This window comes from Cinclus cinclus, chromosome 3 (genome assembly GCF_963662255.1).
Source record: "Cinclus cinclus chromosome 3, bCinCin1.1, whole genome shotgun sequence".
Lineage (NCBI taxonomy): Eukaryota > Metazoa > Chordata > Aves > Passeriformes > Cinclidae > Cinclus > Cinclus cinclus.
This window is the reverse complement of record NC_085048.1, coordinates 57,407,603-57,433,027: the sequence shown is the minus strand read 5'-3', so window position 1 is coordinate 57,433,027 and position 25,425 is coordinate 57,407,603. Positions and strand designations below refer to the sequence as shown.

At 38.3% G+C, this 25,425-nt stretch overlaps 1 protein-coding gene across 2 annotated transcripts in view; it reads left to right on the top strand.

Moving 5' to 3' along the window:
- The window catches only part of SYNE1 (spectrin repeat containing nuclear envelope protein 1), a 291,206-nt gene extending 277,947 nt beyond the window's left edge, over positions 1-13,259 (top strand). For both annotated transcript variants that reach the window (XM_062490036.1, XM_062490037.1), the window contains 6 exons: positions 1,146-1,346; positions 1,666-1,794; positions 2,259-2,471; positions 3,461-3,550; positions 5,368-5,426; positions 11,489-13,259. In XM_062490036.1, the coding sequence (XP_062346020.1) occupies positions 1,146-1,346; positions 1,666-1,794; positions 2,259-2,471; positions 3,461-3,550; positions 5,368-5,426; positions 11,489-11,729 (933 nt within the window). In that variant the 3' untranslated portion in view covers positions 11,730-13,259. The remainder of the gene's footprint in view (positions 1-1,145; positions 1,347-1,665; positions 1,795-2,258; positions 2,472-3,460; positions 3,551-5,367; positions 5,427-11,488) is intronic.
- The last annotated feature ends 12,166 nt before the right edge of the window (positions 13,260-25,425 follow it).

Below are 25,425 nucleotides of genomic sequence, written 5' to 3'. Positions count from 1 at the left end.
CCCAGTACAACATAGGAAAAATTTGATGTCCCTTTGCAATATTCCTTTTCTTCTCAGATGCTTCAAGATCTGACTGTTACTTTTTCATCTCTCTTGTATATTTCACATCTATAAAGATCTGCGAATATGGTAGTCCACGACTTCACATTCACTTATTAGTATCTTACAAGCATGGGCACGAAAATATTGGACCCAATGTCAAAATGCACTGTGCTTCGTGCCAGGGCTGAGGTGAACACAGTAAAGGCTGTTACCAGCAGTGATCCATGTGAAGCTTGTCAATGCTCATCTTCACTGTAATCCAAATATAGCTGCCATAAGTACTGCAAAGGTTACTGTGACATCATGCTTTTAAGTGAATGCTGTAAAGAAGGTGGAAAATGGGGCATTTCATAAGAATTCTGTTCTTATCTCATCCTCTCTTGGAAAGCCCATTAGTACCCTCTTAACCAAGAGAGGTGGGGTTTCTTTTGTGGCTTCCAATGTAAACAAATCTGAGTTTTTATGCAAGTTGTGCTTCTATAAATTGAAGTTCTTTATATTCTGTGTATATTTTTGTTTCTCTCAGTAAAAGCTTTTATTTTAAAATACTCATGACGGCAGTTTCCACTTGAAAATATGTTGGTTTTCATGTTTATAAGCAAAACTGAGAATTGAGGGCAAAAGTTTTATTGTGAGTTAAAATATAGTTGTGTTACATCTTTAAATTTTGTTGGACCTATTCTGTCTTTAAAATATCTGAAACATGAGCCAGATCCTTAAAATCCAACTCTGACTTCAGGCTTTTAAGACTTTACGAGTTTAATTGGCTTGCTTTGTTTATGTTCACAGTAAAATGTTAGTAGATGTTAAAGAGTGAACATTTGCAGAGTCACAGAGTGAGCCCAGAAATGTCATATCCAGTGTAAAGGGACTGTTACAATATGGTATCATTCTGCAGCTGCTGATGGCAAATCATTGCAGTCTTGTGGTGCCTTCTCTACTTGGTATTTCTGAAAGTCACGATTTATCAATTTCTATTCTTTCTTTCTTTCTTTCTTTCTTTCTTTCTTTCTTTCTTTCTTTCTTTCTTTCTTTCTTTCTTTCTTTCTTTCTTTCTTTCTTTCTTTCTTTCTTTCTTTCTTTCCCTTTGTCTTACCATCAAGGAGCTGCAGAAGGCAATTGATAACCGCAAAGCAATCATCTTGTCCATCAATCTGTGCAGCTCAGAGTTCACTCAGTCTGACAGCGAGGAGAGCAAGAAGCTTCAGGAGCGCCTGTCTCAGATGAACGTGCGCTGGGAGCACGTGTGCAGCATGATTGAAGACTGGCGTGGCTCCTTGCAGGATGCATTAATACAGTGCCAGGTCTGTACTGTGCCTATTGAAAATTGTCAGCTGCCCACATACTGAAAGTGTAAACCATTTAGTTATGTGGTGTGCTCATGGCCTGTCTAAAACTTGCCTGTGAAAGCGAAAACACAGCTTTGGTATATATTTTTCTCAAGGGTACACCTGCACTACCTAAAACATGTATTTACACTGGAATAGTATTTTAATATTCTATTGTATACTTCTTGGAAGTTATTTTATTTGGCAAGTAGAAGGTATCAGAGGATAAATTGAAAACCTGAATTTGACTGGAATGTTTTGCTACCTTGTTAAAACCATGATTCATCATTTGCAGGATTTCCATGAACTGAGTCATGGTTTGCTGCTTTGGTTGGAGAATATTGACAGAAGAAAAAATGAGATTGTGCCCATCAATCCAAACCTGGACTCAGAAATACTGCAGGATCATCACAGACTTCTGATGGTAGGACTATAATCACTCCTTTCTCTCCCAAAACACATCACCAGAAAAACATCTAATCAGATTTCTCTTCCTTGTGAGGGTTAGCACTGTACATTGTGTGCTAACACAGAGCTGTGGGACCAGCATCAGTGATTGACTTTACCTTGGTAGGGAGCACCATTCACTTTCCTTAGTAACACTATGTGTGATTTTAAATCTCAGGCAGCTACTAGGCTGCTGTATATCTTCCTGTCAGATTAGAAATTTGTATTGCGTCTTTTTTTTCCATTTCTTTAATTTAAAATGTTGAGTTTTGTGAGTTCTACTTTTTTGCTTGTTTTTTTTTTTTTGTTGTTGTGGTTGGGGTTTTGGTTTTTTGGTTTTTTTTGTTGTTTTTTTTGGTTGGTTGGTTGGTTTGGGTTTTTTTGGTTGGGTTTTTCTTTTTGACTGCTGTTGAAAAAATTTGATGCTTGCCTTGGCAACAGCAAATCAGACGTGAACTGCTGGAGTCTCAGTTGAAGGTGGCGTCACTGCAAGATATGTCTTGCCAATTGCTAGTCAATGCTGAAGGCAAGGATTGTCTTGAAGCCAAAGAAAAGGTACATGTCATTGGAAACAGACTGAAGCTCCTCTTGAAAGAGGTCACACGTCATATTAAAGACCTAGAGAAAATTCTAGACATTTCAAGTAGTCAGCTGGTAAGTCATGTCTTTTTATTCATTTCTGTTCACTGAGCGTGTTTCCTGCAGTTCCAACTGCCTTTCTGTGATCTTTGCTATTGGCTGCTCTGTTTCTGTAATTTGCAGTGCTTATCAAGATGGAACATGTAATCTTGAATATCATAAAGTAATCTTAAACTTTGTCATGTAAATATCTTTTCTGATATGAGGGGGATTGAATTCAGTTTGTTTTTTTTTTTCTATTTAGTGTGGCAATTATTACTGAACTTCTTGTTTACCCTGCTAATACTGAATCAGTCAGCTGGCAAAGTATATGAGATAATTATTCCAGTAGCAGTACTGAAAATTACAGTGTGTCAGTTGTCAATGGAAATGAAGTTAATGCGTACTCTGTCAAAGAGTGGGAAAAAAAGCATAAAATAAATTCTGTACCAGGGTAAGGAGTCCCTCATATGTTCCTCTTAGGCTTTGAGCTATAGTCCAGATCTTTTCAAGTTGTTGTGTATCTCAGGTGTTTGAGAGGGACTTACACATGTGTCTTTGCCAGCAGTGACAGATACAGAGTAAAGATTTCAAGGCTCTCTTTTAGTTCACATATTTTTAAAGGACTTGGATTATCAGAATATTTAAAGCGTAAGAACTCAGCTCTTCCCTCCCTCTAGTAGATTTCTACCTGTTTAATTAAAATCTTGGTAGTACCAAACTCTTATTGTAATTCCGAGCCATTAAAGAACAACTGGTTTTTCCCCTGTGTTGATTTTGGTGGAAAATGTGTCACCTAAACAAATTAAGTTTTAATTACTGTTTGCTTTCCTTTTCCTTTAGGGCTGACAGAGAAAAACATGTAATGCTTTAGTCTTTTAAAATTTGGTGACAAAATTTAGCTGCTTTATTTTCTTTGCCTTGCAAACAACTCTGCTGGAATTCCACTCGGGGTAATTTTGTTGTTTGCTTACCTGTACAGCAAGTTTGCTATATTTCTGAGCTCTGTTCCTTCTGAACTTTAGGAATTGTCCTCATGGTCTTCTGATGAATTAGACACATCAGGCTCAGTGAGTCCTGTATCTGGAAGAAGCACTCCAAGCAGACAGAGAACGGTAATTTCGTGTCATTTATTTTCTTCCACCTCTTGGGTGGGAGCTATAGATCTCTACAGCAGTTCTAGCCAGCTGGAAGTCACCCCTTCTCACTTGTTAGGAAAGGAAATGGCATAAACCAAATGCAAAACACAGCTGCTTTCCCCAACCCTGCTGCATATCCCATGCTGCATGAAATCAGAAGTGGTAAATACTATCTGAAACCAGGGCTGTCAGTGTGGTTGGTTTACCATGGTATGGCATGTCGTGTCTCTTGTATTTTGCTCTAGTGATGGCAGCACCCCAAAGTCTGGTCTTGTCTGGTATAATCAGTCCTCCATTTCTGTTTGGCCTTCTCTTCAGAGCTGCTTCATCAAGAATCTCAATAAGGTTTTTTTGTCATTTCTGATGCAGGTTGCAGATGGTCTTATTGAGACTTTGGATGAATGGCTAAGTAGAGCTGAAGGGCACAAAACATTATTCAAACCAGCTAGTTGTGCAGGACCTAATCAATGGCTATGGTGGCAACTCTGGAGTTGCCCATTTACATCGCTGGCACAAAATTCAAGAAATGTAGCAATACATGCCTAGTACTTAACACTTCCATACTCTGAGCCCAAATTGGAACTGCAATTATTTTGTCTTTTTCTGCAATTCTCTTGGTTGATTAATTTGCTTTTTTCCTTAGTTCTTAAGACAATCAGATTGGTTTGGTTTTGTTTTATTTTTCCATTTTCACATTTTTGTAAAGCCTCTAAGTTCTGTCTTGATAAATTTATGGCTCTTGAAATTGATTTTTTTTTTTATTTTTGTTTACATTCACTAGTTTCCTTTTATATGCTAGTATGAGAATGTAAAGGAATACTGGCTTTTCCAAAGGAGCAAGAATATAAACCTTAACATTTTATTTCAGTGGTCAATGCTTTTATCTTTTAAATTTAAACATAAATAATTTCTAATAAATCTGGTATCACAGATGTAACTGGAGGTTGCCTGACCATTACAGGAAATGGAGAAGTATTTTACAATAAATCGCTGTCTAGAGAACATGTGGAACTATGATAGGTTTCACCTTAATTTTAATGAGGATTTTTCTGTCTCTAATTTGTACTGTTCATGTACATGACTACTTTTTTTTTTTTCCCCCCTCCATAATTCATAGCAAAGTTGTGTGATTTCTTGGGTGTGGTTTTCAAACTTCTGGGTTCTGCACCCACACAATTTTGAAGACTAAAGTGATACTGTTTAGAATTTCAGTGCCAAATATGCTAAATAAATACTAATACAAAAGAAATACAGTCAGAATTATAAACATCTAACTGCGTTAAATAGTCCAGCAAATAGCTGTGAGTGCAAGAATGCCCCTACAGTTATTTGGCCTTCAAAATTGTGGGGTGGAGGAGAGGCAAAGCTTGTCAAAGGAGGGTGTTGGACCTTTTTTCCTTGAGAATGTTAATTTTTCTGCATGTACATTTTTAAATCTATATATTTTTCCATATTCCACTTAATAAGATAACATCTCTTTCATATTTAAAATTACTTGAACTAAATTTCTAGAGACTTTTTTAAAGCCCAGAGCTACTGTTCATAGACATAATGTCTAAACTGTTACTTTTGAATTCATTATGTATGTTCCAATAATTTTCATACTCGGCTAGGTGCAAAGAAAAGCCAGTTTCCTTGGTTCATGGGTATTGGTCACTTCATTTGATTTTTTTCTTTTTTCTTTGTTTTTATGTTTCCTTTGCTGCACTTTTAATTTAGTTTCATCAGTAGCTTGTCTTTATTTGCCTGGACTGAACATTCTTCTTTCTTTACCCCCTGTTCATTGCAAACAGCCACGGGGCAAATGTAGTCTCTCACAGCCTGGACCCTCTGTCAGCAGTCCACATAGCAGGTACCTTGTTCTCCTGGTTTCTGCACTCTGTTCTAGAACGCCAAGAGGATGATAGAAATTGGCCGTGATTCCTCTCAACCCACTGACTCCATGAGGTGGTCATGAATTACACACAAGTGGTAAATTCCCTATTGTTAATTGTTTGACAAAAGGGACTTTCAATTACTTCTGATTCTTTGTTAAATGGAGATACAGGCTGATCTTTGGACATCTGCAGCTTTTGCTTCACAGAAATTCCCTGTAATCAACATTTATTTTTCATATGCCTGATCAGGGTGAATGTGTGTTTGCACTCATGATATTTAATGATTATTTTATTTTGGTGTGATTTAAGAGGAATGCTAGTAAGTTCATGGCAAACACTTTCTATCATCCTCTTTACCTCTAGATATTAAATTAAGGCAGGTAATAGGCCAATATCTTATTCTAGAATTCACAAAACCCACAGATCTGGACGAGACATACTAACATATTTTTATTTATTTATTTGTTTGTTTGTTTGTTTATTCCTTTTTCTTTTTTTTTTTTCTCCTGAAACGTTTTGTTCAGTTTGTGGGTTTTCAATACTTTAGACTCAAAACTAAAGTCAGAATTTGAGACTGTCGAGAGTTGGGATCACTTTCTCTCCCCTCCTCAGACGACTGCAGTATAACATGCTAACATTGCCATGGCTCGCCCAGTGCTCGCGTCCCTGCCCTGCTCCGGGAGCATCACTGCCCCATCTCTGTCTGACCAGTAGAGAGCAGGCTTGCAGCTGCAGCTTCTTGCATTCCACGGTGTCTCCAGCAACCTGTCATCTCTGCAGCTAACAGTGCTTCTGCATTCCTGTTGTTGTCAGTGTGATGTGTGTACCTTTGCTCTTTCACTGATCGGTTTACCAGCCTCTACAATTACGAAGTTAAAAAACAGCAAATGAGCAAGCCAACGTGTGTAAAGAGGACATATTTTTCTATTTCAGTGTCTTGCACACTGCTAAAATAATCAAAAAGTGTGGTTAAGGTATATCGTTCATATTAAATCTAATAATAAATCCCATTTAGCCTAAATCTCATTTATTCTCTGCATATCAAAAATTAACTGGTTTGTTTTTAAAATAGCTCCTGTTAGAGTCAAAGATTTTTATGTTGGAAAGAAGAAAACACAACATTAAGTAATTTTTTTTTTAAATAACTGCTGTTAGAGTCAAAGAAAGAAGTGAATGCTAAATTTAATACAGTGATTGAGCCACAAATAAGCAGACAAAAAATACCTTTAGAGTATTATTTTTTATTAGCAAAATCAAGACTCTATTCTCATTATAAATGAAGTAAAGAGCAAAACTACTTACCATGTAGATATTTGCATAAACACTTCTTTTAAAAATGTTGCTTTATGTCTGTAGTTAGGGACTGTGAGTAAAGTGGCAGAGTTGTTAAACCATGTAACAAATAGAACAAGTACCTTTTACTGCTTACACACACAGTAAGAAGCTGCATTATTTTTAAGGACTTTTTTTCTTTTGAAAGAAAAGGAAACCACATAGAAAATAGGGTATATATATATAAACTTCATCTTTCTGTCTGATGGAAAAAGAGAACTAATTATTCAGCTCCAGTCTGCTATGAAGCTTGGTCTTTTGTTTCTCGTAGGGAGGAAAAAAGAGAGGAGAGGGACTTTACTCTGCAGCCACTAACAGCGAGGAGGAGGGGACAATGTCTTTGACAGATCAGCATGCTTGCACTAGCACCATTGTACTCAAGGAACACATTGTGTGCGCTTTTCCACTCTCCTGTGTAGTCAAACCACTTCTGCCAGCCTTCTGAGGTTTCTGGTTGTAGGTGTGAGCCCCGGCTCTAAGAGCAGCTAGCAGTGCTTTGCAGCTTTGAGATCAACCCCTGTTCTAGCAGTGACATCGCTACAGCACCTTTAAGATCAAGGCTTTCCAGCACTGTTTATTAACACATCTTGTAGCAGCACCATACAATGTTCAATTTGTCATTCAGACAAGCATGGAATACGAATGAGTCACTGCTGAATAGGAAACTTAATCAAATGCGCAAGCCAGACAGGTTGTGGTTGATGTATAATGTGGTTTTAACTGATAATGCGGTACAAGCTGTCACTGTGTTCTTTAATATTTTGAAGTGCCTCTGATCAGAGTACTTTGTGTTTGATCTTGCACTGGATCAGCAAACCCTGTTAGAATTTAGTATGAGGGAGAAATAAAGTCAATCCTAAAAGGTTTATCCCGCAAGAAGTTGTGAAGGAAAGTTCATCTAAAAAATTAGAGGGGCCATGCTTTGTGTGTAAAAAGTATCATATCACTTTTCCTTCTCCATTATCATCACAAAAAGACAGGCATCTATAATGTAATGCTAAGCAAGTTGAAGGATTAAACTAGACATTACATTGTGGATTTAACTAGACTCTCATCCAAGCAGTACTAGTAGTCATATGCTAGGTGGGAAAGCATGTCCAAGAAGCAATTCCTTTTTCTTCATCAGTTTAATAAAGCTGTCATAAGTGCACACCTGGATCTCTGCCTGTGGATTTTTTTGAAGTGATTAAAATGTTAACAGATTAAAATAGCGGTTCAGTTTGCTCAGGGGTGTTTACACTGTCTCTCTTGGGCAGCTCTATTCAAGTCTCGGTGCCATAGTGCCAACCTCCATTTCCTGCTCTCCCCAAATGACTAGTGGATCTTTAAAGGTCACTTACTGTTCCTGGAGCAGACCAAACCACATCACTCTTTGTGCCTTTGCCCACAAAATTATATTCGTGGCTGCACAGTAGCTCAAACACAAGGTTTGGGTTTGGCTTGCCATGATTCTTTTCCCAGTTTTCTCCCTCACTCCTACTTAGTACTTGATACTTAAATATCATATACAACTGCTGCTTCTTAAACTTACTGGATTCACACACTTTTTTCCTTGCAAGAAGCGAATCCTGTCTGGTATTTGCAAAGACCTTCAGCATCTGTCATCATACAGATACAATTTACTATTCTTGGATTTTATGCAATAGTCTTTTAATAAAGGTATTAAATTAAGGCCCATTCTTGATTAACGGCAGTAAATAACATCCTACTAGGCCAGCAGTGCCTCTTTCAATGTAAGGCTGTTTTTCACATTCCATTAGTCACTTAGCATTAAATTCACTTTATTTATTTCTATCAGCATCACTTGAACGATAAATTCATTTTTGAAAGCTTTCAGATGCTTACTGCAATACAGATTGGTTACATCAACCATATTTTCCTTGGGAAAAGAAATAGCAATCATCTTTACAAAAAGGTTCCCCTCTGAGCTGGAATTAAAGTTCACTTTGGCCATCCTATCTATAGCCTGGTAAATTAGCTTCTCTCTTGAAATGCTTAGAGAAGAGTTCCAATATTACTGACATTACAAACTGTCGAAGTAAGGGTAACTATTGCTTGCACTTAGATTAATATATAAATTTTTTTTACATGAAGAAGCTTACTGTTGGCCAGGGCTGCAGCTGTGCTTCCCTCTTTCATCTACTAAGTAGAAATTGTATACTGGAGTGAGTAGCAGATGGCCCTACTTCTTTCCCTCCTCACAGTATGACAAATGATGGAGCAGTCAGGAGAGACAGCTAGAGAGACAAGCTCAAGAACAGAAATTATATTTTTCTCCAAAGTGGCACACAGTATATCAGCTTTCCCTTCTCCTTCCAGACTAAATAGGCGTTCTGTCCTTAAAAACAGTAGGCTTTCTTTTATTAACAATGTATATTTTTAACCATCTCTCCTTACCAAATTAAACACTCTAAGCTGACCCCTTCCATTTTCAGTCAATTATGTAGATTGCAGAGGTGTACCTGCCATAAACACAGGCAGTACAGCACTCAAACTTTTTATAACTCCCCCTCACAAGATGTTTTTGTAACATTTCATTATTTACTTGTTTCCATGCAGTATTCTTCAGTACCCTTCTTCACTGCAGAAAAAAATGGTTTGCTGTGAATTGTTTTAATTTTTGAAAGTTCATGTTCCTTTTGAGATCAGCCATGCAAGCTTACATTACAGTTTCTTTTTGTAAAACACAAAGCAAGAAATCCTGGATTGTGCTACTAAAACTGTAGGAAAAAGAAAAGGAAAACCAGGTATTAACTCTGCTCCTTTTTTGATTCAGCTTTTTGGAAATTCCCCTTCTGACAGCCATTGTTGCCCCAGAGTAACTCTGTAATGTTAATGTAACAGAGTAAAATGTAACAGAGTAATGAAGAAAATACCACTTTGCACATTATAAAACACCAGTTAGCAACTTCAGAAATGTGGGGTTTTCTTTATTTGGATTAACAACATTTATACAATGAGAAACTTGTAAATAGGTAAGATGTGAAATCAAACGCTTGAAAGGTAATTAAGTACTCCTTGTTCCCTTTGTTCCTGCCTCAGTCCATTAACTTTCTGTCTTAGTATTCTCAGGCAATAGAAGTCCTGATCTAATTGAGCTTTCATATGGAATACTCTGATGCTGTTTAATGTGCCTTAATATCCCTTCAATATCATCTTTATATTATGTGATCCTATGTTATGCGATAAGCAACTTTCCATCTGGGCTACAATAGTGTGGATTTAGACAACACAAGATCTGATGTTTTGATCATCACTGCTTCCTGAAGTATTTAGTTTAAGATAATAATTTAGCACATCTGCTAAATAAGTGTTTATCTGTTGGTCATCTGAACTTTACCAAATTTGCTTGTCTTTGGTGAAGTCCTCATAGTGGGATGCTGTTCATATATGAACAAGAAAATAAAATAATCTCAAGCACTGAAATAATTGTTTTCTGAACATGTGGGAAGAGAACCCTTGTTAAGCCTGGCATTGTTGTGAAGATTATATTTTTGTGTTTGGATGCTACCACACACAGATTCAGATTTGACAGGGAGACGGGATCAAAAGAACAAGGAGTAGTCAAAGAAACACTGAGGAATCATCACCCCATACTTCCTTTAGTGGGGATCATTTGACTGCAGCCAATAAGCCTGATTTCCCATGTCTCCTTATGAGAATTCTTATCTCTTAAACTCTAGGAAAGCATAGATTTTCTGAGGCCTCATGATCATAGCAACCAGGCAGATGTATTATAGAAGCACATCTGAGACAAAATTCATGGCCTGATGTCCTAATAGCGGAGTTCTTGAAGCAAGTTACTTCAAGGCTCTAAATTCTTCCATTTTTGGCTTGTGCTGAAATGCAGTATTTTCCCATGCCGTTTAATTAGCACACTCAGACAATCAGATCTGATCTTTCCTAGTAACTCTTTTCAGCTCTTGACAATTTCAGTCAAAAAGAAAAATGTGAAATGTATGTCTTTATGTTTCATTAAAGAAATAGAATGAATTTTGAAATGTCCCTTTGGAAATACTTGTGTTAGATCTCCCCTGCCTCATAGACATGTGATAGGTATGTGCCATTTCAAGTCGGATCCATCAACATACGGGAGAAAATCGCTTGGAAGGTGATGGTGTCAAGTCAGTTGAGCAGATAGATGTTAACTGCTGATTCTGTGCAAGATTCAAAACACAATGTGCTTTGGAGAAAATAAGACCCCATTACCTGTATTTTGGTGTATTGATTGACAGAAAATGATGTAACTGAATCACAATGCATTATACCCTCATGGATACCTTAAACATAAACAGATGTAGAAACTTCTGCAAATCCAGTGCAACTGGCCATTTTAAACAAGAAGGCCCACCTTTTTAGACAGCATGCATTGAACATATATGGCAGCTACGGCCCACCTTTTATTTTCCCCTTCTCTATAGTGTGGTGCTTTAAATGGAGAGTCTTCCCCATAAATGATAAAGGGGTCATGGGGTCACAAAGCTCCTTCTGTTGTAATCATTTGGTGTTTTCCTACCCAGTGTAGAAATCCAGGGTCTCTTAAAAGTGTTAGGAGAATAGCATGTTCACTGAAAAATACCTCTGCAGTTGTCAGTCAAAGTCTGTGCAAATTGTAAATCAGCCTTCAGGGAAGGTTGAGTGCCCAAGGGCAACCTCTGCTGCAGTAATGTTTTAGTGTATTCAACTGCCCATCTTCTTTCCTCAGGTCCACAAGAGGTGGCTCAGGTTCCTCCCCTTCTGAGGTTGGGCCAGTGTGGCGGTGCCCATCCTTCTTCCTCAGAGTCCTCAGAGCTGCTCTGCCACTTCAGCTCCTCCTGCTGCTCCTGATCGGGCTGGCGTGCCTGGTGCCAATGACCGAGGAGGATTACAGCTGTGCTATGGCGAACAACTTTGCCCGCTCTTTCCACCCCATGCTAAAATACATGAATGGTCCTCCTCCATTGTGAAGGAGACCTGTGAGACAGCAGGAGACCTTGCCAGGGTGCTGGCTGGGAGCAAGGTGGTTTTAAAGGGTGACAGGGTTCAGCATGGCAGCTTTACCTGTCTGCTGTTGCCACCTCTGTGCCCATATCTTTCTCCTCTGGCACTCTGCTGGAAACGCATCAGTGTATCAGTATCAAACTGCACAGTGTATTTCTGAGTAGCATCGTTTCAATACTCGCATCCTGGGTACTAAGGAGGATGCAACGTATATGAGGGAAACCTCTTCTGTACAGCTTTCGGGATCTTTTAGCCACTTTATATCCAGGTCATTGCCCTGTACTATGCATAGCCAAGGACTTGATACTGTAGATCCTTTCCTGTGTGCTGCTCTAAATGACCCATTAGCTAGTCTTTGTTAATACCCTCTCAGTATCTACAGTATACAAAATAACCAATGCTTAAGGAATTTTAGAGCATTTGTAACATACAATTTTAAAGAATCTTGTATGGCAATGTATTATTCCCTGTGGTTTCTGTTTCAGGCATGGTGTTCTAACTTTTGCTTTGGATGCACAAGGTGTAAATCTGAGAAGCACTTTTTTAAGGTTTAAAAAAATAATGGATGTAATAAATAAGATTGCAGAAGTTTTTATGAGGAAAAAATATTGAATGTCAAGTTGAAAAACAAAGAACATATTTATGTATGTACAGTTTGCTAAGCCAAGTTTTGTTTGTATTGATTTCTTTGCATTTATTAGAGATACCATAAAATATTTTGTCTACGTGCTTTTTAATGACAACTATGGAAATCTCTAAATTTAGAGTGAGATATGTATGGTATAAAAAAATAGAAGACATCCGTATGCTGCACTTCAAAAATGAATTAAAAAATTCTGTAACAAATTGATGACATTAGGTATATGTTTGAATGACACGATCTGAAAAACGACAACTGGCAGAACACATGGGGAAGTATCACATTAGAAGTTGTGGTCATTTTGAATGCAGTATATGTTTTGGATTAATGATTCATCACTTCAGGTTTTTCTTTTTTCAAGCTGCTTCTTGAAATTCCTTCTCACCTGTGTGTTTTGGTTTTTTTCCATCTATGTTTCTGTGTATGCATTCATGTACAACCTTTGTCAACTGGGGTTGTACTAATCCACACTGAAGCAGATTTTTTCCTATGGATATACTGGAAACTTCCGAATATTTTCCACAGCAGCTCAATACCAAGATATTTATGTTTTACCCATCATTATTTTAGTGGAATAGGCCCAAAACATAAGCATAAACAGCAGAAAAAGAGAACAAATTGAAAATTCATTAACTTTCCAGAAGAATTGCAAAAGCTTGGTGGCACTCTGCCCAGTTTAGCAGTCAGAACTCTTGAAAGACCAGGATTCTACTCAATTATGAAGAAAAATACAGAGCATGGCTTGAAGTTACTGCTCTTTAATAAGTTTGGGGGATTTGAAGTCATGACACACAGTGTGAATTTTTCTTCTGAGTTAAGTGTTTTTGCTTAGAATATATTGGCTTGCATGACAGAAATAAAAAGTCCAGAAAAAACTACAAGCACATTAGTTGCTGTTATGTAGAATTACTTTTTGGCATGTCATCTTTTGAGCTGTTGTGAGGAGAGAGTGGTCAGAGGTAGGGAACCACAAGATGCATTTGGAAGAGCCAAAATAAAGCTTCTTTTTTCAGATAAGTGTAGCATTAACATTTTTGTGAAAGGGATTTTGTATGTTCACAAAACATTTTCAATGTCTGAGACACAAGTCTGGACTGACATAAGTATGTGTTCTTTTCCAGGCTGAGTTTCATTCATTGCTATTCAGAAGTTACACTAAGCTAGATCAGTATTCATAATCACTCACTCTTAGTAGACAAAGATAAGGAGCACACATTTGAGCTACAAGGAGGAGCTGTTGCTTGTAAAACTCCTGACATATTGCATAAAATTGACCCCTTCTGCTTTTTCTGATACTGTTCTCTTTGGTGACAAAATGGGCTTTAATCAATGGTAATCAGTGCACTTACGTGAATAATTCAGTAGTTTGCTGCATGTGTTAGTCTAGGTTTGTGCATGTTAGACATCCTTTCATCAGCCAATTTCTGGGTCTGCTGGTTAATTTTTTGTTGAAAGATATTTCTGTTTTCTTTAAAAAAAAAAACTGTAAAGGAAAAAAAGACTCATTTAGGGAGACATCAATGATGCTCATTGTCTCCTATTTCCCAGGAAGTAAAGAATGTGGAAGATCACATCATCAAGTGTCAGTAGCCCTTTCAAATTCAGTGCATTTTTGGCTGATGATTACCTGCAGGACACACATTCACTCTTGTTCTGCCTTCGCTGATGAACTGGTGAACAGCGTCCCTGCTATATTTTACTTCCTTCCAGCTGTTGCAAAGTAAAGTTTCTTGTCTATACCTTCAAGGTCTGATCTTTAAGCCATAGATCTGACTATCACTGTTCTGACTGTTGATGTAGAGAACTTATTTTTGACTCCAAGGGATCTGCTCACACAAAGCAGTCCTCCCAGTGAACAGCAAACTCTCTACAATGCCTGTGAATAAGGTACTCACAGATGGTGATAGAGACCATTAGAAAAATATCACAGACAGGAAAAATGCCTATTTGTAAATGCTAAATTTCCCATTCCTCCAAGGACAGGAATGTCAGTCTGTAAGCTGATGTGTCAAGGGAATTGCAGGCAATTTGCGTCACCAGGTTTGTGGGTCCTTTGAGTGGCACTTTAGGAGTTACTGCTTTTGATACCTTTAAGTCTCAACTCAAATTCAGCATCAGACCAGTTAAAGTGGTTTGAGCAATATGCTCCTGCAAAAGGAATTCTAGCCATGAACCAATTCCATTATAACTTCACATGTGATTTTGCAGAACTGGATCTTGATCCTGAAAACTGACACAAAGAAGGCAAAATGTAAATAAGTGGGCAGGCTCTTCTCAGGTTCCATCCCAAGAGCACCAGTGACTCAGAGGTCTAGCCTGAGTTGCAAATCCCCATGAGATATCAACATATGCATTTATCACCACAGCAGGAACCAGGTTAAAGGGGGCAACTTTAGGGGGAAAAAAACACACCCAGAAAGCTGTCAAGAATTGCAGCCAGTAGCACTAGCCAGCTTGGTAGCCTGGGCATCTTTCTCATCCTGATAATGGGATGCTAAAACTCTCTTAAATGCACAAGTTAGAGTCAGAGATGCCCTGTCTCCGTGATAAGCCTGCAACCCAACACCTCTCCTCTTTCTGAAACATTGCCTACTTGGGCTCTGCAAACATGAGGGCTGATTTCTGGCCATGCATTTTGAGCCTTGGCTGCAAGACATGAGGCAGGACAGCAGAGGACCTGCCAAACTCTGGATCTGTATTGAAATCGTATGTTCAGGCATAGAGAAAGTAGACTCTGCCTCTTGGGGAGGGAGCTCAGGTCATAACTGTGGTGTATTTTTTCCCCATATTCTACTGTAGATAAACGCAGTAGCTTCTGTAGAAGTGCAGTCGTTCCCCTAGCTTGACATACCTTGCAGCTCTGAACCTTGCTTACTGGCTTGTAATGACCTCAGAGCTAGTGAGTGCTTAAAGGGAACTGGTTGCTCAGTGACTCCAGACTATAGTATCAAGGCTCTGTGTCATTATCTTGTATTGATAATAGTGAAAAATAATGAACAGAATTTACCCTGGACTTCCTGCATCTCTTTGTGGAGCTTCATTTGTGGACCATGCTTTGCAAAATCTGAAGGCATCCTGCGAAGTGATATTTAGAGACTTCTGGCAATATTAGGAGCACAAATGATCTCAACTTGACAGAAGTAGTATGCCCTTATTCCTCGTAACTGTGGGCATGATGTTATCCATTACCTACTCCCCACCCTGCTTCGGCAGCAGCACCAGCTTCTTTCTGCAGCAGATCAATAGTTCCTCACAACTGGTTTGCCACCCTTCCAGCTTTGTAAACACCTGCAGTATTGCTCTCTCCTTCCTTAGAATATTTTTCTGCAGCTGGCTGTTGAATGAGAACAAAGATGCTGGGCTTGCTTATGAGCAGTCATCCCTTGCCCTTTGTCTTGTGCTATTTGTGGTTGAGAGATCTGTTTACAACTGATAGCATCTCTCAATATTCTCATCATCATCATCATCATGTGCATCTGAGTGGATGTGTGTCTGTGTGTTCAAAGGCATAATGGATGCTGGCTCACAGCCTCCAAACTACAGATGCTATCAAGACTTAGCAACTGTAGGAGGATTCTGAGAAATAAGAGCAAGTCAAGGAGAAGAAATGTAGATTCTAAAGCAATAGAAACCATTGACCTGCTCTCTTTCTGGCACTTACATATTTTATTTGGTGTTTGAAGCAATGGATTATGGAAAGGAAAAGGGCAGAATAGTGAGTTTTGGTCTAAGCTGGGTGGTTTGGCAGCAGTCAAATGCAGAATTCATCTAAAGCAAGTATTTGTCTAAATTGAGGGGGGAAAGGAGAGTGCAGGGAGGGATCTTTTGGAGTATGTGTATTTATAGGCGCAGAGTTCCCCACAGAAGGGAACTTGTCTGGGTACTGGCCGAGTTGTTTTAACCTTGGCAGCATGTTGTGAAATGCACTACAGCCAGCTGAATTATATTGTTGTTGCCCTGTTTGGCCACAGTTAGACCCAGAGGGACATAGGCGTGAAACCTGTATTTGGGAGAAGTTGTGCTGTGGTTGTAATATTAAGAACATTAGAATGTTCTAATAAGATTCCCCAATAAGTAAATAAATAGGAATTATTTAGGGAATTAATTTGTCTTCCCAGAAAGGGGTAGATAAAAATCTGTGAAACAAGATAAAAGGAAATTAATAGCTACTAGCTGAAGCACTGAAGATTTGTCATAGACCAAGGCCTGGTTAAATGACAGAAATCTGAATTTTGTTAAATGATTGCTGTAAAAGCAGATAGGAACTGAAAGACGTAACATCTATTGTTTGGTGCCACCTAATATATCATTCCAGAAATGAATTGGTCAAAATGGCTTTGTTCAAGTAAGAATCTGTTTGAAGACCTGAGACACAGCAAATGGATTTGACCACAGTGAGGTCTGAATAACAGGCACATGTAACTTTTTGGAAAGACAAATGCTTTAGGATTGTCCATTTCTTGTATCAAAGGTGTCCTTGGTGAGGAGGGAGAGATGCACTAGAGAGCTCTTCTGGTCAGGGATCATGCAGATGTGGATGTAGTTTGCCCACAGGTTACTCAGATCAGAGTTTTCTTTTTGTTCTGTTTTCTGGCATGTTGTTATTCCTGGGAGACTGCTATTATGGATGTTGTAATTGTCAGTTTTTCCATTCCTTTGTTTTTAGAAAGGATGTTTTTAAAAACAGCTGGAATTAAACCTACTAGAGTCCACTTTTTATGTAAGGGCTCACAAGGCAATCCAAGAAGTGGGACATTCATGGCTGTAGTATTTTCTTTATAAACAATTCAGAGATTGTCTGGGAAGCTCTCCTGGCCATAGAGCTGCAGGTTAAAACACATGGGTTTGACTCCTTTGCTAAACTTGAAGCATGGTGTAGGCAGGTATGCGAACTATGGGGGAATTTTGGTTGAGTAGATAGATAGATAGATAGATAGATAGATAGATAGATAGATAGATAATAGAAGACATTTTTGAGCTGTAGTTTCTTTTCCTATTTTCAGATTTAATGTAAGCAAAAATTAGTCCTATAAGGCCAGGCTGGAATTCAGTGTTTTCTGCTTTCATAAGAATGCCTAAACTTACAAGATTTTATGTGCCCTGACTCTCACCACAGAATGGACAGAACTTTTTGCTCATCTCTAGAGTATAACATACTTGTTCATCTCCCCATAGAAGACACAAGCTCTGAAGAGATGAGAAAAAAAATTGCTTCTTGTTGGATTCTTTTTTGTCTTAGAGAGTCAGTCATGCAGTTTTTATCAGTAGAGAAGCTAGACATCTTGGTCCCAAAATTGTTGCAAAATCTGGCTAAAAAATGCCTGAAAACACATCCTTTCCTCACATGCACATTTTTTATCTGTTTAAAATGGTAACATTCTGAAGTTGTGCACAGATGTGTAGGGATGGAAGACAGCAGGAGATAAATTTCATACAGAAATGAAGACATTAGCAGAATGACACCTAAATACTGCAGCACAAAGTTCTTGAAGGGACATGAGAGCTAGTTAGCCTTGTTCCTGCTGAGATAAGTGCCAAATGTTATTATTTTGATGGTCGATTTTCCTGAAGACTTCATGACCATTTTTTACACTTGGGCCTCTGGGTCTGCAGGATGCCCTGGTGAACGGTAGTAATTGGAGCCTGGCTGGGCATAAGAAAAAACACATATGCAGTGCCCTTCCATGGGCATTCTTTCTATGTGAGCACTCTAATGAATGCTGTTTTATGTTTGGATTTTCCTCTCCACTGTGTGGGTGGTGGAGACAAAAAGTGTAATGCAGAGGAAGGAGATGTAAAACTTTTCCAGCCTAAAAAACTGCTGCTTCATGGGGCTTTCAGTGTTGTAGTATTTGGATAGGAAAAAAAAAAAAAAATTAAAATCCATCATTTACTTTTGCTGAATAAGCATGGTCAAAAGACTTTTAATGAGGGAGGGTGCCCCACTGACTGAAAACACCGAGGCTTTAGCCCGTGAAAAAGCTGTTATCGTTGCATTATGAGGATTGTATGAACTATCAGAAAAGAAAAGCAGTCAAATATGTTCTTTAATTATGCCTTACCTTTCTAATTAGTTAAATCAAATATGCTGGAATAAGAGCTCACATGTCAGCAAAGAGAGAAAGGAGGGGTGTGGAGGATGCCAGTGCATCTGTCTGTGTGCATCTGTACAGGATGCCCTGAAGGAGCTGCTCTGTAAAGTGTGTGTGCAGTGAGGGTGATGGGTGATGGGCTCAGAGGTTCTAGCTGCAAAAGCTCTGCAATGAAATCTAAAGGCATGCCCTTCCTGTATCATTTCTCAAACTTCTTCACCCAAAACACATAAGAAACTGGGAATTAAGCTGGAGTCCCAGATGGCTCCTGACTATTGGAAAATGACCAGTGCCTGGCTGCAGAGGCATTCTTCCTGGGGGGTTCTGGCTGTCTGAGCAAGGTGACACCGCATCCACCTTCTCCCATCACAGAAGACACATCATGGGAGGGAATGAAGATGAGGGAGACAGGCTCTTTCCAGCTGTTCTCATTGACAGGGCAAAAGGCAATGGGTGCAAATTAAATCACATGAAATTCCATCCAAGCACAAGCAAAATATTTTATAACATGAATATCATCAAACTCTTGAAAAGGGTGCCCAGAGAGGTAGGAGGGTTTCCTTTTGTGGCTCTTCAGCATTCAGCTGGGTGTGGATGGCCTTGAGCAATCTTCTTTAGGTGATCCAGCTCTAAGCCAGAAATTTGGACTATACAGTCTCCAGAGACACATTCCCAGCTCACTGCACTTTGATGCTGTGTCATGCTGCAGAAAGAGATGGGAAAAAAATGCCTAATCTCAGGGAGTGTGCAATCCCAGGCAATGTGCAATCCTTTGTTAATTCAAATTGTTACAGTTTTTACAGAGGTAAGTATGTTCAGACTTTATCTGTGCAGTTTTTAATTTAGGAGTGCCATGTTTTTGATTTTGCAGGAATATTCTTATCGGTGCTTTTTTAAGGTAAAGTCTGTAAGTTCAGTATTATGTAGCAACTGTCTTCTTAGGCCATTTCCCCATGAACTCTAAGTGTTTATTTGGTCCTGTGGTTAAAAAAATGTATAAAGACATAAAATGGTGTCATATTTTGAATTAGCATTGAAAATTAATTTATTATTTGGAGCACATGTACATGTGCAATTAGTTTGTATTATTCTGACTCACCCTTTGTGGCCAAAGAAGCAGCTTGCAGTCAAGTTCTTTGTTATGGAAGTGTATTGCAAAACAATCACATGATTTTGGAACCATTGTTCAATTCTACTCAGCACTTAAAAATCCCAACAGTCCCCAGCATTCTTTTAGAATCTGAATAGGTTATTTGCTTTCATATTTAACAAGCTGTAAGGTGAGGCTTCACAAGAACAAAGTATATTGCCTGTCTTGTCTTCATCACTGAGATCATACTTGGAATTGAGGAGGTAACCATCTTATTTTTTTTTTTCCTTTTAAGGACAATGAAACATCCCATTAAAGCAAAGAGCTTTTACATATGTATTCATGTAAGAAGAGAACCCATGAGCCAGTAGTTCTATGTTGAACCAGCATGGCACAGAAACTAGATTACAAGATAATCAATACCATATTCTCTCTGTGTTACTGATAAATACAAATACTACAAGCATTAAAATACGTCAGTATGTATGCAAATGCTATAAATTACTGGCTTGATCCTTTGCAAACCCCAAATATGGTTTTGAGATTATTTTACAGAATTGAGTTCAAAGTGGTCTTATGTCAATAAAAATATCTGTCATTTCTTTTCATCCCTTCCTGATGGCTTAGTCAAGACATTTTTTTTTCCCTGGGGACTAGTTTCACTTGGGAAAGGAGTACTATTTGCTTTGATATAAGCTGTTTCATGGGAAGTGGCAGCCAACTATAGAAGGCTAAATTCACACAATTTGTGTCTTCTGCCATAATCTATTTCACAAGCCAAAATAAGGAATGTAAACCAAAATACTAAGAACATTAAAGAATATAAACTACTAGGTACTTAGCTAACTTCCCTGGTGTTGTTAGAATTACTAGAGACTATACCTATCTTGTTGTTGACTCTAGATATGGAGTCTCTGATTCTTTTCAGGGAAAGTGATGAAACTGAGAAATAGTTTTCACTGTCATTTAGATGCACAGAAACTGACACATTGTGATTCTTTCAAAAACAGTGTACCAGTTTGCTATCCACTGGAAAATAAGCAGAGAAGCATGTTTTTGAAACATGCAAAATATGACAAAATGAAACAATGTGTTCTGATTAAGTCTTTATTTGCAACATCAAATACATTGATAAAAATCTTGCACCAATCAGGTAGCATACCAGATTTTTTATTTAGACTTTTTTAGAACTTTTTTTTTGGTGCAAAACAAAGAAAAAAATATCTCACCAAAACCAAAGACATTAATAATTTCATATGCATCAGTGAAAGAACAGAATACTTCGACCAATACATTATGACAGCTGAGCCTATACCAAAGAAAGGACTTTGCATTGACAGACTACATAGTGCACACAAAAGCATTGGTTTCATAGTACATACAATAAGGTAATACATAAAGTGGCTTGATAATGCAAGTCTCATGACCAGCAGTCTATCCCTTCCATTTTTAATGGGCACTTTCTGAAGAAACAGACTTCTAATCATAGGCACACAGGATTACAGAATTTACTAATTTGCAAGATGGCAGCATATATATATTTTTTAAATTTTTATATATTTCTTTAGGCACATTTGAATGCAAAAAAATTTAATATCCTTTTAACACAGTGCAAAACCAAATACCCTTTATGGGAAACAATCACTTTGGAAACAACTTTCAGGATATAAGGCTACCTACATTTGAAGGATGAAAGGGAACTGTGAGTAGAAAGGGTAGGATATTAATATTTGGAAAACATTAATTTTAAATTCTCAGATCAATTTGAGATTAATGCTACACTTGGAGGTCACAGCAAAAATTGGTGTGTATTACAATACCATTGTTAACATCATCCTTCTACTGTTGTGTTGACTTTCTATCTGTAAAGCCATACCATGGTTGTAGATAGCACTGAAAACATCAATCTCTTTATTCAAAGTAAGAAATGCACTTCACACATGTTTAGCTGAGAATGCCTTATATACAAAATCCTATTATCTGAAGGTTGAGTTGCACCCTAATTTTAAAGCAGGAAATTATGTACTCAAGAGGGGCTTGCCATGTTCTTACCTAAGCCTGTAATAAGACTAAAGACCTACTGAGGCAGAATTTTTACTTTTTTGGTAGTTTGCTTATTTTTAAACATTTGGCACAGCTCTTAAGGAATCAGTTGGCATCGACTGAAATGGATGGAGGCTCCAGTACAAATCCTGGCTCATATGAAGGAGATAGTTTGGGGTTTTTTGTTTGCTTTTTTTCAACTCAAGGTCCAGTGATCTGTTGAAAGTACTTGCAACATCCTTGGGAGCTAATTTCAGATTATTTCTTTAATTATATTTTTAAACCCCTCAGTGTAGAGGAGAAAAATCATCAAGTGATGTCACTGAAACATAATAGTAAATTTATCACAACACATGCCAAGAAACTTTCATTAAACTATTTTACCCGAGTACAAATCTTACTACCCCAACTGGGAGTTTTACCTGAGACAAAGTCTGCAACATTGAGAGGTGGCTGAAACCACTATAAACCAGAGCAGCTTTCACATATTCAAACACCACATATTATGACAGCACTAAGTGCTACACATCTCCCTATCTCCTCTTCTACCTCCCAAGCTTTTTGCAATACTTCAGTAATAACCATATTCTCAAGCAAAGCAAATTCATCTGGTCTATTTATGTTTGCCTTGTGCTGGTATTACATTGCCTATGTTTCTAGAGGGTGGGTGCTTTTTTTGTTGTTTTTTGATGTTTTTGGTTTTTTTTTAAAAAAATCCATGTATAAACATTACAAAATAATTATTTTGTTAGCTGTCCAGAGGCATCACTATGAATGTTTTGGTAAAAGCATAATTAGCTGCCTTGAAAAGTTTTCGTTCTTTTTTTTTAACATGCTATATATTTTATGTAATATCCAGCACCAGATATTCAGGTAGTACTGGTTTGTCAGCTGCAAATATAAAGTATATATGTATATATATATATATATATACACACACATAAAATAGTATCTTGTGAAATAACAATTACCAAATGTCAGGCACAATTGTTTGCATACATGAGAGCATCATTCAGAATTACATAAGAAAAAACTTACCATGTTTCTATCATAGACTTTTTTTAATCAGTTGAATAGCTACATTCAGTTTTCTGATATGGGGGCCATCTTTATAGATAATTCTGGGAATGTTACTATATTCATTAAGGTGCTGCTTCTATTAAAATCTCATTAGAAAGTTAATGACATGAATCCTAAATCTGCCCCGAGGTAAATTCATGTTCTACTGGGAATCACTCTTCCTCTTTCTAGGTTGCCCCTCCTAGTGGTCACCACAAACGTGGGAGGACTGGCTGAAAGCAAAATTGCTTCCCTGCAAGGGCTGAGCCCAGGAAAGGGTTCATAATTATTGTGTGCTGATTGATATTATTCTGTATATTCCAAAATACATTACAATGCCCTTCTGAATGCTGCATACCACTTAAAATCATGCTTTTCCATCTTCACTGGCAAAATCTCTTGAGTGTAAAGGTACTTGCCCTATATAAGGCAAATCCAAATCTGACCCTCTGTTGTGAATAGCTCTCCGTGAACTACCTTGTATCCTCTAGGTCAAATTTACACTTGAATTGATGTAATGAGCTATTCTGGGATGTAGGAAGGGAGGCATTCATTTAAACCTATTTGCCTTCCAGCTTATGAGCTTAATCTGTGTGTTCTATCTTAGAGAACACCAAGTTGCATGTACAGTATATAAAGAGCAGCTCTAATGCACACTGGGCTACACGTGAATGATGATGGTGTAAGCACGTGAATTTAACTACAGGGGTTCCTGTGCTCCATCCAGATCTTAGCCTGCACTTGTTTGAGTAAACTCCTGGGTTTTCTAACACATCTGAAAAACAGCTACTAAAAAAACCCAACATTTCCATTTTCTTTCATGACATTAAGGAGCCCTCAAAAAGCCCTTAAGTACCAAATTAGTGCTCGCACGCACACACACGCACACACACAGGCACACACATGCTTTTACTGAATATACAAAAAGACAAAATCTTCAGCACATTCAGAAAAAATGACACCAAAATATGCATCAAGAAAAAGCCTATGAACTTACAGTGACTGCTTCACATGTTTAGGCTTGCACAGTTTTCAAGGAATCTTCTCAAACATTGGTAGCATGTAGCTTTAGGCTTTCAAACTGCTCATATCCTCAGATATGTACATGAAACTATTATAGACACCAGTATGTACATTCACTAAAGAATTGAATTCTTGATTTGAAGGACAAAGCTGTCCTATGCCTTGCTGCCTTCACAACTGCTGTGAAATTTGACCTCACTGCACACAGACTCTGCCTGTGTGACAGGGAGTGTAATTTGACATAGGCACTCCTGTATGGCATTACTTGCCCTGTTTCCTATATTTAGTTTCTATGCGATATTCCAATCAACATAAAGGTTTCAACTCTAATAAAAACATTCCTGAACCATTTCACTAGCACTGTGGCCAGCTGCTGTGGAGTAGCCTAAACACATGCTAGGAAACCTCCACACTGGCAGGGTTATTTCTTCCAACAAGTTATTGGAATAGTCCCTGCTCTGTGCTAACTCCCAATATACACTTGTCAACCAGATGTGCAGATAGCAGAGGCAAAGTTTGCCATTAGATTAGTAACATATCCCTGGTATATGTAATAATCTCATTCCAGTACCCAGCAAAGTTCCCTGACATTTAACTTTCTAGCATAGAGGCAGTCAAACAGCAGCACCAACTCCTACTTTGGATAGCAGATCATGTGGAGTTCTTCACTCTCTTTCACCTCTTGTTGAAACTCTTAATGTCAGTGGACCTTTTGTATATTTACAGTTGGTCTGAAGAATCAAGCTGATCCTTATGAATATCCTTAGGAGCTACAGACATGCATGGAGAAAGACGGATTTATCTTTCTGGACATGCAGTCCCAGAGTCTACACCATGTCTGAGGCTCATCGCCCAGTTTTGGTGACACAGGTGAGCTGGCTCTTAACAGTAATTTTGAAACATGCCACAACAAGAGCCAAAGCAAGCTAAGGCAAGGAAAAACCTGCTGCTCTGACTGTGATACTAGTCCTCCCACACAAAGCCAGACCACACTCTGCTGAGTGGGATGAGACCATCCCGCCCTTCTGTACCAGTCTCGCACTGGCATCCTCACCCCTTGCTTTGTAGCACAACAAAGCACAGGATAGGGGGAGGGATTTTTTGTAAATAGTGCTGGATCCTGTATGTCTGTGAAGACCTTTCTCTAAAACCTGATGATTTTTGTAGTCATCTGGTCTGATTCAAGAGTAATTCTCTATGTCATCACTGTTTGCCATGTTGCCCTGGATTTACACTCTTGGGCAACAAAACTACTTAGCTTTCTAGGATCAGACAAGATAGCACACATGCAAAGCAATTAATCTAAAGGATATGGTAAGGGTACCTAAAAGTTTTGGTCAGAATGAGCTTGAGAGTGAGTTTTCTGGTGATATAAGCCAGCGAGGTAAAACAGTATAATTCTCAGACAGCAGTTCCTGTATACTGTAGGAAGAAGAGAGGCAGAAATCTAAACTACCAAGGCAGTCCCTCGCAATGCAGCTTTCCTATGGCACACTAAGATGCCAGTCAACTTTCTGTTTGCACTGCCCAAGAAGTCATCCAGAATCTCTACCAAATTGCTTCAAAATTGCAAGCAAGTTAAGGACTAAGTGAGCTCAGGATTTTGGGTGGATATTAACAAAGACTACCACTCATGAAGATACTAATATGCATGGGTGGTATCGCCTACCAATTTATAGTAAAATGAATGTATGGTTTAGATTAGGACTTAGTAA